The sequence below is a fragment of the Hemitrygon akajei genome, chromosome 1 (assembly GCF_048418815.1).
Source record: "Hemitrygon akajei chromosome 1, sHemAka1.3, whole genome shotgun sequence".
Taxonomy (NCBI): Eukaryota; Metazoa; Chordata; class Chondrichthyes; order Myliobatiformes; family Dasyatidae; genus Hemitrygon; species Hemitrygon akajei.
Window position 1 is genome coordinate 187,557,514 of NC_133124.1, and position 14,722 is coordinate 187,572,235.

General features: G+C 53.2%; 1 protein-coding gene across 4 annotated transcripts in view; it reads right to left on the reverse strand.

Moving 5' to 3' along the window:
* Positions 1 to 246: 246 nt before the first annotated feature.
* The window catches only part of plat (plasminogen activator, tissue), a 28,235-nt gene continuing 13,759 nt past the window's right edge, over positions 247 to 14,722 (reverse strand). For all 4 annotated transcript variants that reach the window (XM_073056551.1, XM_073056561.1, XM_073056568.1 and 1 more), the window contains exons 5-14: positions 13,547 to 13,657; positions 13,279 to 13,453; positions 10,827 to 10,918; positions 9,950 to 10,124; positions 8,634 to 8,728; positions 6,841 to 7,039; positions 5,588 to 5,724; positions 4,833 to 4,973; positions 4,074 to 4,225; positions 247 to 2,304 (exon numbers count right to left, since the gene is read on the reverse strand). In XM_073056551.1, the coding sequence (XP_072912652.1) occupies positions 2,107 to 2,304; positions 4,074 to 4,225; positions 4,833 to 4,973; positions 5,588 to 5,724; positions 6,841 to 7,039; positions 8,634 to 8,728; positions 9,950 to 10,124; positions 10,827 to 10,918; positions 13,279 to 13,453; positions 13,547 to 13,657 (1,475 nt within the window). In that variant the 3' untranslated portion in view covers positions 247 to 2,106. The remainder of the gene's footprint in view (positions 2,305 to 4,073; positions 4,226 to 4,832; positions 4,974 to 5,587; positions 5,725 to 6,840; positions 7,040 to 8,633; positions 8,729 to 9,949; positions 10,125 to 10,826; positions 10,919 to 13,278; positions 13,454 to 13,546; positions 13,658 to 14,722) is intronic.

Consider the following 14,722-nt stretch of genomic DNA (forward strand, 5'->3'; position numbering starts at 1 on the left):
AGAGTCTGACTTTATTCTGAACGCTGTCTGCTTGGCCCGTAAAATGCTTAGAGTGCAGCTTCCCCCTGCTTGAGTCACAGCCCAGCCACGTGCTGGATGCCGGGGGAGATGGCAGTCCATCGAAGAGAGTTTAGGACAGGGTTCTGCCGAAGGATCCAGACAGACTTTCTCACCAGTAAAAACCGCTGAAGGAAATTCCAGTGGCTGACTCACCCCTTGCAAATGAGAGACAGGAACCGGTGGAAATAAGCAAATATTTCAAGATTTATTTATTTTTTTACAAAAGGAACATGTAATGCAAAAATCTTTAAATATTGCATTAATATAATCCAGAAAAATAGTAAAACACCCAAAATATAGAATAATAAATATTTTAGTACAAAGGAATGCTTAAATACTAATGAATGGGATGGGGGGTGCACTGTGAAGAGACGTCGTACGTTCTGTTACTAAGAGGCGCCCGCACGCTCACACAAATTCACATCCACACCCCCTGCAAAGGTTTGCACGCCAGGGAAGGCATTGTCAGTGGCACACTGGGAGCCGGTTCACAGTTGCAGGTCTGTGAGCGTGGTTCCCGTACTCGCAGGAGCAGACCGATGCCGACGGACGAGCGAACTCGTGAAACTGGCCCGAGCCGCTCCTGTCTGTGCCAGCGTACCGAGGATGAAGGCGTATCTACCTCCTTCCTGCAAAACCCTCTACCCCCACCCCACGCGCTCCATCTCACACCCAGCCGTGGACAGGCGCTGGACTTGTCTGCGGCTACAGCAGCGTTTTGCAGAATTTTTGATTTTCCGCGTTGTCTGAATTAAAACCCTGAACTCCTGCTGCCTTCCTTCAGTAGCGTGGCAGGGCCCGTCGGCATAGCAACCACCACAGCGCTTTACAATGCCAGCAATAGGGGTTCAATTCCCATCACTGCCTGTTAGGAGTTTGTGTATTCCGTTTCCTCTGGGTGTACTGGTTTCCTCCCACATCCAGGAAACGCCCGGGTTACGGTTAGTAAGTTGAGTAAGTTTCTGGCGCTATATTGGCACCAGAAACACTGCGACACTACCCACCCACTCACTCCTGGACTCCACGCAGAAGCCTTGAGCATTCTACCTCAACGCGCATTGTGGGCCTGCAGTCACGGGCGCAGGGTTAATGCACAGTAGCCCTCAACGAAACCGGCAATCTGGAGTGGGGCAGAGGGAGCAGGGAGCTGTTTCTCTTCGATTTCACCTTCGGCTGTGGGAGGGGCTGCAACGGTCGGGACTCTGTCCCAGTGCCAGACTGGGACGGCCCCGAAAGCTATCAAACAGGTACAATTTGAGTGCTCGTACAGTGTGGGCAACTATCGAAAACTGCTGGTCAAACCAGACTAAAACATTTCAGCATTAGGATTGTTTCGACTCCAGTCAGTTGGAATAACTGAGAACTCCCAGTCATATTGTGTGTGTGTGAGTGCGAGTGTGTGTGTGTGTGTGTGTGAGTGCGAGTGTGTGTGTGTGTCTATGTGCAGTGTACATAGGTATGCATATATATATGTGTGTGTGTGTGTGTGAGAGTGTGTGTGTGTGAGAGTGTGTGTGTGTGTGTGTGTGTGTGTGTGTGTGTGTGAGTGTGTGTGTGTGTGTGTGTGAGAGTGTGTGTGTGTGTGTGTGTGTGTGTGTGTGTGTGAGTGCGAGTGTGTGTGTGTGTCTATGTGCAGTGTACATAGGTATGCATATATATGTGTGTGTGTGTGTGTGTGTGTGTGTGTGTGTGTGTGTGTGTGAGCGACTCAGACCCCAGGCTCAATCTCCCCCACCCAGAGTCGCCAGGCTGCAGACAGAACAGGGTCTCCCCAGGGGAGGTGTTGGGATGTCAGCCGGTACAGGCAAACCAACAGGACTGGATCAGAGCAGAGCGGTTGTGCCGGAATACTACAGAAAGCGGCAAGTGTCCATCAGCGCGGGCAGAGCAAGTTCTCCTTTAGTCAGAAAGCAGCTCGTCAGAGGGACCCCGATGTCCGGCAGAGCCCGGGGGAAGAGGGGTGAGCTTCCTCTGTCACTATGTCCTCAGCACTGGGGTGGTGGGGGGGGTGGTCAGGCACGGGGTCAGAGGTGCTGCCTGCGTCATTTACTCTTGCTGGCTGAAGCTCCTGTAATAGGGGAGTGAGCGCTCGCTTATGTGGTCGTAGATCCATCCCAGGTAGTTCACCACCTTGGTGTAGACGCCGGGTACTCCCTCTCTCCCGCAGGAAATGCCCCAGCTGATGATGCCTTGTAGACTCATCTGCCCCTTTGCCTGGCAGACCAGCGGACCTCCGGAGTCTCCCTGTGCAGATGGAACAAACAGAGCTGGGGTCAGGGAGCTGAACGGGTTCGTCAGCAGTACACCAAAACAACCCAACCCAACCCAACGCCTCCTCGTACCAGGATCCAGACACGGCAGAAAGCTTCCTATCTGGATGTACCCCGCTCGGCGAGGCAACTCTTCCACCCTCGACCACTAGAAACCGTTAAGAGACTTGTGGGCACCAGGCTCTCCTCCATGGGCTCCATCTTGAAGGAGCCAGCTCAAAGACCCCACCTGTCCCCGGACGTCCAGCTCAAAGACCCCACCTGTCCCCGGACGTCCTCTCTTCTCCCACCCCTGTCCCATCGGGGAGATGGTCCAAGAGCCTGAAGGCACATACCACCAAAGCTTCCACCTCCCTGTTATAAGACTCGTGAATGCTTCCCTAGTACCTCCCAACCTCATAATCTACCTCATAATGACCTTGCACCTTGTAGTTTGCCCGCACTGCCCCTCCTCTGTATCTATAATGCTTTATTCTACATTCTGTTACTGCTTTCCCAAGGCACCATTAGAACCATAGAACATTACAGCACAGAAACAGGCCCTTCGGCCCTTCTTGGTTGTGCCAAACCATTTTTCTGCCTAGTCCCACTGACCTGCACCTGGCCCATATCCCTCCATACACCTCTTAAATGTTAAAAGTGAGCCCGCATTCACCACTTCATCTGTCAGCTCATTCCACACTCCCACCACTCTCTGTGTGGAGAAGCCACCCCCCTAATGTTCCTTTTAAACTTTTCCCCCTTCACCCTTAACCCATGACCTCTGGTTTTTCTCCCTCCCCTGGCCTCAGTGGAAAAAGCCTGCTTACATTCACTATCTATACCCTTCATAATTTTATATACCTCTATCAAGCCTCCCCTCATTCTCCTACGCTCCAAGGAATCCATTGCAATGAGTTGATTTGCGTGGTCTGTATGCCAGTTTTTCACGGTACTTTGGCCCACGTGACCAGAGTTTGCTAATCTGTCAATTTCATCCGGGGGATCTTCTCAGCAAAGCTCCAAAGCTGCTACATCGTTTCTGTAATTGGTGACCAGAACTGACTACAATGCTGTCAAGTTCAGTCCAACCAAAACTTCAGCACGAAACCGATTCCTACACTCGGCGGCCACTTTATTAGGCACACCCGCTCGTTAATGCAAGTATCTAAATCAGCCAATCATGCGGCAGCAACTCAACGCATAAAACCATGCGGACACGGTCACGAGTTCAGTTGTTGCTCGGACCGAACATCAGAAGGGGGAAGAAATGTGACCTAAGCGACTCTGACCGTGGAATGACTGTTGGCGCCAGACGGGGTGGTTTGAGTATCTCAGAAACTGCTGGCATCCTGGGACTTCCACGCACAAGAATCTCTAGAATTGAGAGAGAATGGTGCGAGAAACAAAATGCGACCCAGGAGGGGCAGTTCTGTGGGTGAAAACTCCTTGTTAATGAGAGCGGTCAGAGGAGAATGGCCAGACGGGTTCAAGCTGAGGCGCGGGTAACTCAGATAACCGGGCATCACAGAAGCACCTCTCCCGAACATCAAACCTTGCAGCAGCAGACGGCCATGAACCTACACGTAGTGGCCAGTGAGTGAATTCTCAATGCCCTGGCCAATGAAGGCAGCCATACCATACGTGCCTGCCTGCCAGCGCCCAATTCACTTTCAGGGAGATGAAGACTTGGACTCCAAGGCCCGAATATCAATCTGTGGCCGCCCCCTGCCCCCCAACCCCCCAAGCTGTGGTTGCACTAACCTTGCAGGCGTCATCGTTGCTGCCCTGGGTATTGCCAGCACAGATCATGTTTTTGGTGACGGTGCGGTTTTCCAGCCGGGCCGGCGTGCATTGATTCGCCGGGTAGAGGCGTACGTTTCCCTCCTTCAGCTTCAAGGAGAATTTATGATCGTCTGAGGAGGGCAAATCAGAAGGGCAGATGTCAGAGCGAGAGTCACAGCTTGACCACTCAAAACCCCCCACATTCGACAGGCTTGCGGCCGTCCTTGGCCAAGCCTGCCATCTGAGACAGTGCACTTTGACCCCAGATACACGATGGCTTTCCGTTGCGTTCCAGAGGAAATAAGGATGATGGAGGTGAATCTGAGACCATGATCTAATTGGATGGTGGAGCAAGAACTCGTTCAAGTGGCGATGCCTCAGAAAGGCAGCGTCCATCGTTAAGGACTCTCGCCACCCAGGACATAAGAAATAAGAGCAGGAGAAGCCATCGGCCTGGTCCGCCATTCAGTAAGATCATGAGGTGAGTGAAGTTGTCCACGTTGGTGCAGGAGCCTGACGGTGGAAGGGTGATCACTGCTCCTGAACCCGGTGGTGTGGATCTAAAGGCTCCTGTACCCCTGCCCGATGGCAGCATGGTGGGGGTGTTTGATAAGGGTGCTGCTCTCCTTGCAATTGTGCTCAAAGGTGGGGAGGACTTTGCCTGGAACTCCCCCCCGCCCCCCACCGCGTGCCGCCTCCCCCCGCCTCGCGGGTTGAACGGCCCGTGGATGCACTTACACGGCTTCACCATGCCGTATCCGGAGATCTCGCATTCCGTCCAGTCGGCCAGATGCTGCCCCTCACGCGGTAGGCACACCGTGCGCACGGACTGCGTCATCTTGGCGCACTTCCCATCCTTGGAGCGCAGCTTGATGAGGGCTGGAGAGGAGGGGAGGAGGGGGGGTTACACGTCAGATCGGTCGAACCCAAGTTACCGGGGCGCCGGCAGCCCTGCTGATGGCCGCGAGGCTCGGCAACCCACGGTGTGACAGGTCTGTACACAGGGAACGACCCCACCCCCTTGGGTCCGTACACAGGGAACGAACACCGCCCCCACCCTCAGGTCCATACACAGGGATCGACCCCCCCCCAACCCTCGGGTCTGTACACAGGGAACATCCCCCCCCCCACCCAGGTCCGTACACAGGGATCGGCCTCTCCCCCCCACCCTCGGGTCCATACACAGGGATCGAACACCGCCCCCACCCTCGGGTCTGTACACAGGGAACAACCCCCCCCCCAGGTCCGTACACAGGGATCGACTCCCCCCCCACCCTCAGGTCCAGACACAGGGAACAACCCCCCACCCCCCCCAGGTCCGTACACAGGGATCGACCCCCCCAACTCTCGGGTCTGTACAGAGGGATCGACCCCCCCCCCACCCTCGGGTCCGTAAACAAGGATCGGACCACCCCCCCAAGCCTCGGGTCCTTACACAGGGAACGAACCACCAGACTTGGATGGGGCAGGGGGCAAGAGGAATGGTCTCGTACCTATGTCATTGTCGTAAGTTTCTTCAGTGTATCTCTTGTGAAGGAAGTATTCCTCCACCTCCAGTACCTGTTCCCCGGCTGACCTCTCCTCCACCTTCGTTCTGCCCAACACCACTTTCAGCTCTTGCGGCTTGAACCTGTTTGGGAGCAAGAAGCTTTGAGTAAATGGGCTCATCATATAACCCGGGCGTCTCACCTACCCCCCAGTCTGAGGGTCACACCCTCCTCTGTGCTCAAGGTTCTCCCTGTCTGGGGGTCACACCCTCCTCTGTACTCAAGGTTCTCCCTGTCTGGGGGTCACACCCTCCACTGTACTCAAGAATCTCTGTACTTGAGGATCTCCCCACCCAGGGGTCGCCCCCTCTGACTGGCATCTGCACAATCCTGCCTCGGCACCCGAGTCTCCGCACATGAGGGTCTCTCCTCCTGAGTGGGGTCTCCCTCCCAGAAACGCTGGAGGAACTCAGCTGGGCAGGCAGCACCTGAAGAAAGAAGTGGACAGTCGACGTTTCGGGCTGAGGATGCAGTCAGACTGTCGCCCTGAAACGTTTCTCTTCACGCGTGCTGACTGACCTGCTGAGTGTTTCTGGCTTGTTCCACTTTGCTCATGAGGAGAGGCTGAGGGCCCTTCTCTTTGGAGTGAAGGACGAAGAAAAGCTGTTCAACAGACGTGTTCAACAGGCACAGATTGAGCGGACAGGCAGAAACTTTTCCCCAGGGCGGAAATGCCTTTCAAGTGATTGGAGGGACAGTTTAGGAGCGACGCCAGGGGTAGGTTTCTGACACCGAGAGAGCTGGGTGTGTGGAACGCGCTGCCGGTGGGTGGTAGAGGCATCAGGGACATTTAAGACTCTGACAGATAGGCACATGGATGATAGAAAAATGGAGGGTTAAGCGGGAGGGAAGGGTTAGACTGACTTCGGAGTCGGTTAAACGGTCAGCACAACACAGTGGGCCGAAGGGCCTGTACTGAGCCGTAGTGTTGTATGTTCTATGAAGTCAGCAGGACAATTCCTGAAGGGGGGAGAGATGTGGGAATATGATGCGCCCATTCAAGGAGAGACAAGAATGGAAGTTATGGGAAAATCAGACAGCGGAGGGCAGGCTCTTTGGACCACAGTATTGTGCCAGCCTTTTAGCCTACTCCAAGATCAGGTTCTACGTTTTATGACTATTGTCAGTAATTTGCATCCCAGTGGTCTTTGTCTCTGATCACCCGCGGTCCCTAGGCCCCTGGTTCACCAACTACTTACTTCTCCTGAAAGCAGTGAGCGGCGGTCAGGACCCAGCACGAGGCGATCAAGCTCCCTCCGAATCGGAACCGCAGCGCTTTGGCCCGTCTGTCATAGTACATGATGGCTGCCTGCCACGGGTGGGAGGTGATGTCGACGAATGCCCCACCTGTGATCCGGAAGTGCTGGAGCATGGGGTCTCTCTTGCCACAGTTCTCCTCTGCAAGCGGGCGAAAGTTTCCCATCAGACTTAACAAGACCAAGTTTGGTGACGGGGAAGAGGGTCGTCAAAGGGTTACATCAGGATATAGACCAGTTAAAGATTGAAGCGTGCCTTACAGGTTGAGCGAACTCGGCCTTCCGTCCTTGAAGAGACGGAGGATGAGAGGTGACCTGATAGAGGTGTATAAGACGATGAGGGGCATTGATCGTGTGGACAGCCAGAGGCTTTTCCCCGGGGCTGAAATGGCTAACACGAGGGGGCATAGTTTTAAGGTGCTTGGAAGTAGGTCAGTTTTTCACACAGAGAGTGGTGAGTGCGTGGAATGCACTGCCGGTGATGGCGGTGGTGAAAGCAGATACAATAGGGTCTTTTAAGAGACTCTTAGATAGGTACATGGAGCTTAGAGAGACAGAGGTAGGGAAATTCTAGGCAGTTTTTAGGTTACATGGTCAGCACAACATTGTGGGCCGAAGGGCCTCTAATGTGCTGTCGGTTTCTATGTTTCTATCTTTATTTGTCAAATGTACCTCGAAGTTATACGGTGAAATGTTGCGGTTGTGTCACTGACAAACGCAGTTTGAGGGCGTGCTGAGAGCTGCCCGTGTGTGTCACTCACAACTTACTAACCCAAATCCGTACACCTTCGGAACGGAATGTGGGAAGAAACTGGAGCACCTGGAGGAAACCCACAGGTTCAGAGAGAGACAACGGGAAAACTCTGGTGGCACTGTAAAGGGTGAGACTACCCACTGTGCTAAAGTACACAGCGGCTGACATGGGCAGAGAAGAGGCAGATGCCGTTTAATCTGGGCAAGTGTGAATGGCTGCACTTTGGGGACAGGATCTTTAACAAGGTGCCGTACATGAGGCTGCTAAAAAAAATAAGAGCCCATGGAATTACGGGAAAGATACATACGTGGATAGAGCGTTGGTTGATTGGCATGGAACAGAGAGTGGGAATAAAAAAGATCCTATTTTGGTTGGCTGCCGGTTAAAAGTGGTGTTCCACAGGGGTCTATGTTGGGGCCTCTTCTTTTTACGTTGTATATCAACGATTTATGTAATAGATGGCTTTGTGGCTAAGTTTGCTGATGATACAAAGATAGGTGGAGGGGCCGGTAGTGCTGAGGAAACAGAGTCTGCAGAGAGACTTGGATAGATTGGGGGAATTGGCAAAGAAGTGGCAAATGAATTACAATGTCGGAAAGTGTACGGTTATGCACTTTGGTAGAAGAAATAGGTTCCCACAACCTATGGACTCACTACCAAGGACTCTTCATCCCATGTTCTTGATATTGATTGATCGATTGATTGATTGATTGATTGATTATTTATTCATTCACTCATTCATTTATTTATTTATTTTTCTTTTGCCCTTGCACATTTCCTTGTCTCTTGCATGCTGTTTGTCTGCCTTGTTGGGAGCGGTCCTTCATTAATTCTATAATGGTTATTGAGTATGCCCGCAAGAAAATGAATCTCAGGGTCATAAATGGTGACATAGATGTACTTTGAGAATAAATTTATTTTGAATTTGAACTTGGGATTGTGTCAGAGGTGAAGGGTGTGTCAGCGAGGGTGTGATCCTCACCTGCTGGGTTACAGTGTTTAATGTCACAAGATTCCACGGTGACTCCACGCCTTCCCTTTACGTAGCACCAAGGTTCTGGACTTCTGTTGGGATTCCTGGAGAGAGACATTGAGCAAGAGTTAGCGAACAGGTTTATTAGAACGTGTATTTATCTGTTCCTTGGGGGGAAAGAAATCAGCTTGCTAGACTAGCCCCACCTCTTGCAGAGTGTGGCAAGTACCGGGAGCAAAGGCAACATCAGAATCAGTCTTTGAAAAGCCACTTGTGGACAGGTCAATGTGTTCTGTTTAGAATTCCAAAGGAAAGCTTCCCTGTAGATTTGTAGTTTGGATTTATTTGTGGCACGTACATTGACGCATGCAGTGAAGCCCATTGTCTGGGTCAAATGAGATCAGCGAGGATTTACCTTCTGACGCCAACATAGCATGCCCACAGGTCACTAACTGTAACCTTGCATCTTTGGACTGTGGGAGGGCACAGGACCACCTGGGGGAAACCCACGCGGTCACGGGGAGAGTGTACAAACCCCTTCCAGACCACGGTGACTGCTTGGTGCCGTGCTAGCCGTTACGCTACCAAGCTGCCCAAGGATACGGGCCAGATTTTGGCAAATGGGACCAGCTTGGATGGGCATCTTGGTCAGCATGGACCAGATGGGCTGAAGGGCCTGTTTCTGAGCTGTTTCAACCTACCGCTTTGCTCCGAGTGGGTGTTCCTTCCATTTTTTGGTGCCAGGGACCAGGTCCCCCTGCATGGGCACCTCCTCCTCTCCATGTGCCACCACAGGCCATTCCGCCCATCCATCCATACTGGCAGACAGACACCCAGCACTGGGCCTGCAGCCATGCACATCTCAATCTGTCAGGGGTGGGGGGGGGGGGTTTCCTGTGGCAACTCCCACCCCTCTGGGTGGACACATCCCCCTCCCAATCCCTCTGCCCTTCGTTTTAGAACTACCTCACCGAGGGAGGCAAGGTAGTGTACAGTGAGGCCCGGTTCAGCTCCTGCCGCTGTCTGTCTCCCCGTGGCAGTGTGGGTTTCCTCCGGGTGCTCCGGTTTCCTCCCACATTCCAGAGACGTACTGGTTGGAGCTACATTGATTCTGGAAGTATAATAGCTCACCCTTGGACTGTGTTGGAGTTTAAAGCAAAAATGACGCATTTTGCACATATGAAAAATAAAAGTTAAATCTTTTTTTTCCCTCCCCAAGGGAGAGAAGCTCCCCACCTGGGGCCTTTATTATTCCACTTACACCTCAGTACAGTTACCCCTTGCCCCTGTCCCGTAGCTTCTCCGGCCTCTGTACTGAGTCGTACCTGCAGAAGTTGTGGCTGCCAAGCCCCAGACCCTGGGCGTTGGGCACCCAGGCATTGTGCTCCCTGTGTCGCAGCACCTCGGAGTCCCAGCTGAGGCAGGGTCGCCCAAACTGTGAGTAGTCCTTCGTTCCGCGGTACGACACTCCATTCCCGACATAGCACTCGTCTTTGAATTCTGTGGACGGACAGCAGTTCGGTTACGGAAGTCAGTCTTCGGTGCACCTCCAAGCTGGCTTCCCTCGGGGTGTAGAGAGGGTCCAAGTGCATCAGGAGGAGGCTGATGAGAGAGTGAGCTACACTTTGGGAGGGGGGGGGCAAGAGGAGCAAAGTCGTGGAGAGCAAGAGAGAGAGAGAGCGAGAGAGAAAGGGGAGAGAGAGAGAGTGAGAGAGAGAGAGCAAGAGAGTGAGAGGGAAAGAGAGGGAGAGAGAGCGAGAGAGTGAGAGGGAAAGAGAGCGAGAGAGAGCGAGGGAGAGCGAGGGAGAGAGAGGGAGAGAGAGCGAGAGGGAGAGAGAGAGGGAGAGCAAGAGAGTGAGAGGGAGAGAGAGGGAGAGAGAGAGGGAGAGTGAGAGAGAGAGTGAGAGAGAGAAAGGAGAGAATGAGATAGAGAAAAAAGAGCAAGAGGGAAGTGGAGAGAGGGAAGAAAGAAAAAGAGGGAATGAGAGAAGTGAGAGAGAGTGAGAGAGGAGGAGAGAAGATGTACCTCAAAGGGTAAGAGGGAGAGATGGCGATATTGGGAGAGGTATTGGTGGGGCAATGGGGAGATGTGGAGTCGTTGAGGATCAGTTTTGTCTGGAGTCCAGCAGCAGGAGGAACTCACCATAAAAGCAACCCACCCCACCCCACCACCACCCCCCGAGGGAATCTGCGGAGACTTACGCTGAGGGCAGGCGGGGACGCTGCACTTCTCCCAGGTAATGACGTGTCCGCTGTAGACGTGGCACCAGGGCACCGAGTCATTGTCGGGGTTCCTGTAACAAGACAGAGGTCACGCTCACAACACCGGGAGGGGTCTGGTGGGAGTGCGGTGCATTGGGAGGAGGAATCGCCCAGCCTGCTCCCAGGGGAAGGAAACCAAGAACCAGAGGGGTCAGGTTCACAGTGAGAGGGGGGATTCTCCACAGAGAGAGGGTCATCCGCCACAGGAAGTGGTAGAAATAGCAGAGTAGCAATTAAAAGAGACTGGGACGGGGACGTGGATGGATACAGGCCAAATGGGACCAGCCTGGATGGACATCCTGGTCAGCACAAATGAGATGGGCCGAAGGGCCTGTTTCTGGGCTGTATGGAGCTATGGGTTTACAAGACACCCAGACAGGAGCAGGTGAGCTAATGGCAGGCCGAGGTCACACTAAACTATCTACATAAACTGTGTTTAATATTAACAACCGACACACCCGAGTGTGTGCTGGGGGCAACCCACAGATGTCGCCACATTTCCCGGGGCCTTCACACCTTACCCACGTACCCGTCCTACACCACCGCTCTAGTACTCCTGGCGACAGAGGAGCTGAGGACGGGTCGGGCTCTTGGGAGGGTCACCAGGGCTGGTGGGAGTGGGGTCTGTGTGGCTAGTGAGAGACACCTCCCCACTACCCTCTGACGAGGAGGGATAGAACCCTCCCCGGCCGTGACACTCTTTGGCGGTGAACACCAGCTTCATGAAGTCCCGGGCATCAACATCTTGGACAATCTGTTCTGGCCCCATCCCATTGATGCAGTGGCAGAGAAGGTCCTGGCCCCATCCCATTGATGCAATGGCAGAGAAGCCTCTACATTAGCTCCTGGATGTCAATGAGTGACATCGATCTGCTGGCTGAGTGGGGTCTCAACGACCTTGCGCTCAACTTCAGCAAAACCAAGGAAGAGAGTGTCGGCTTCAGGAACGATACGTTCAGGGGACACCAGTCCACATCGAGGAGTCTGCAGCGGAGAGTGTGAGCAGCTTCACGTTCCTGGGTGTCAACAGCTCTGAACGTCTACCCTGAGCAAAACATACTGAGCCAGGGTAGCGGCGATATCCCATTAGGAGCTCGAGCAGACCAGCCACGTCACCAAAGGCCAGCAAGCTTCTGCAGATGTATAATGGAGAGTATTCTAGCCAGTACGGACGGGCCTATTGCCGAGGGCAACAGACCCAGCCGGCTCCATCAGGGGCACGACCCTCCCCACCATTAGACACAATCCAGCCGTCGTGCGGCAGCTTCACCAAGGGCATTTGCAATCCGGGATGTGCCCTTCCTTCTCAGCTCGGGGAGATACAGGAGCCTGAAGTCCCACTCTCAACGATCCAGGAACAGCTTCTTCCCCTCCGCCATCAGAGCTCTGAATAGTCCACGAACCCATTTCTTAAAATGAGGTCATCTGCAGTGATTGTATGTCTCTGCACTTTTGCTGCTGCAGGCACAATCACTTCCACATCAGAGTTACCAGGACGCTGCCTGGATTGGAGAGCCTGTTCCGGAGGGGAGGTTGAGTGAGCCGGGGGTTTTCACTTTGGACCCAATGAGGATGAGGGGTGACTTGCTGCAGGCATTGATCGAGCAGACAGTCAGAGACTTTTTCCCAAGGTGGGAATGACCAACACGAAGGGGCATCACTTTAAGTTGATTGAATTTAGAATCTATTTAAATTCTACATCCACCCCACAACGTGAGGGAGTAAAAATATTTGCGTTGTGACTCCGTTGCAATGTATAAAACATGTGAATTTATAAGTCCAATGCCTTGTCGAAAGAAGCTGTCCCGTAGCCTATTGGTCCTGGCTTTAATGCTGCCGTACCATTTTAAAGACGGAAGCAGCTGGAACAGTTTATGGTTGGGGTGGACTGGTGTCCCCGATGATCTTCCAGGCCTTCTTTACGCACCTGCTGTTGTAAATACCCTCACTGGAGGGAAGTTCACCTCCACAGATGCGCTGGGCTGTCCGTACCACTCTCCGCAGTGCCCAGCGATCAAGGTTGGTGCAGTTCCCGTGCCAGGTGGTGATACAGACAGTCAGGATGCTCTCAGTGGTGCCCCTGTGTAGAAGGGCTTGAGGATTTAGTGTCAGGAAACTATGGAGGAGGATATTGGAGGTAAGAGAGAATGGTCTTACACAAGGAATACCCTGCCAGGGGTGGTAGAGTAGAGGCAGATGCATCAGGGGCATTTAAGAGACTCACATGACGATGAGGTAGGATGATAGGGTTAGATTGATATTACAGGTTGCGGGCTGAATGGCCTGTACTCTGCTATGTTCTGTATAAGATGGGGGTAAGTAGCAGTTCAGGTTCTGATTCCGAAGGGAGGTCGGTGAACAGCGGCTCCAGTACAGCTGGGAGGGTGCGTACCTGCAGAAATTGTGGTTCCCCAGACCCCACTGCTGGGCTTTGGTGGCATGGGCGTTGTAGCGTGACTGGGCCAAGGCGGTCAGTTTCCAGTTGAGGCACTGCTTCCCGGAGACGGTCTTGCTCCACCTACCGCGGTAGCTGGTGCCACGACCTCTGTAACAGCGCTCCTTGGTACCTGCGACGCAGAGGAGGAGGAGGAGAGTGAGGGCTGGTGGGAGAAGGCGCGGGGACCGAGCCGAGTGCGCAGAAGAGCGGCGGTGCGACCTACCGATTTCACACAGCGGTCCCTCGTACCCGTCTTTGCACTTGCAGGCCTGGTGTGCTGAGTATATGGCCTGCTGACACTTCCCGCCATTGTAGCACACGTTCTCGGGACAACCTGTCAAAACGTAAGGCACTTCAGTCAGAGTTCATCAGGGAAAGCACCTCCACTAGACCGGAAGCTCGACAGCCGGAGGGTGGGGAACCGTTGGAGTTCACTGCCACAGATGGTTGTAAAGGACAAATGGGTCAGGAGTTTTTGATGGCCCTGGGTCTGTACCCGCTGGAGTCTAGAAGAACGAGGGAGGATCTCATTCAAACTTATTGAATATTGAAGGGCGTGGGTAGAGTGGATGTCTCCTATAGTGGGGCAGTCTGGGACCTGAGGGCACTCCAAGAAGCAACTTCTTTAGCCCGAGGGTGGTGAATCTGTGGAATTCATTGTCACAGGCGGCTGTGGAGGCCAAGTCACTGGGTATATTTAAGTGGAGGCTGACACATTCTTAGTTAGTAAAGGCCTCAAGGGTTACACAGGGAAGGCTTGAGAATAGGGCTGAGAGGGAAGATAGATCAGCCATATACAATTAGCACTGGAGGAACTCGGCAGACATCTTTGGAGGGAAATAAGCAGTGGACATTTTTTGTCCGAGATTTCTTCTTTCGCTGTCCCCTTAGACTTCTCACAGTCCACGAGCTCATGAACTCTACCTCGATATTCCTTTGCACTATTCATTCATTTTTGTAAGCTTGTACTGACTTCCACGCATGCTGCAGCAGGACGACCATTCTCACTGCGTTCGGCAATGAGGACGCAGGGAGCCGGGACCACCCCGCGTGGGCAGTTACCGCCTTCTGCCTCGCTCACGCCAGCAGCGATTCTAACGATTTAAAGATTAGCTTTATTTGTCATAAGAACATGAGCAACAGGAGGCCATCCGGCCCATCAAACCTGCTCCACCATTCGATAAGATCATGGCTGATCTCATCTCCACCTACCTGTCTTTTCCCCATAACCCTTAGTTCCCCCCACTGTGCAAATATCTATCTACTCCGGGTCTGAAATATATTTACTGAGGTAGTCTTCATTGGGCAGAGAATTCCAGATTCACCACTCCCCGGGAAAAGCAGTTCCTCCTCATCTCCGTCCTAAATCTACTGCCCCGAACCCTGAGCCCATGTCCCG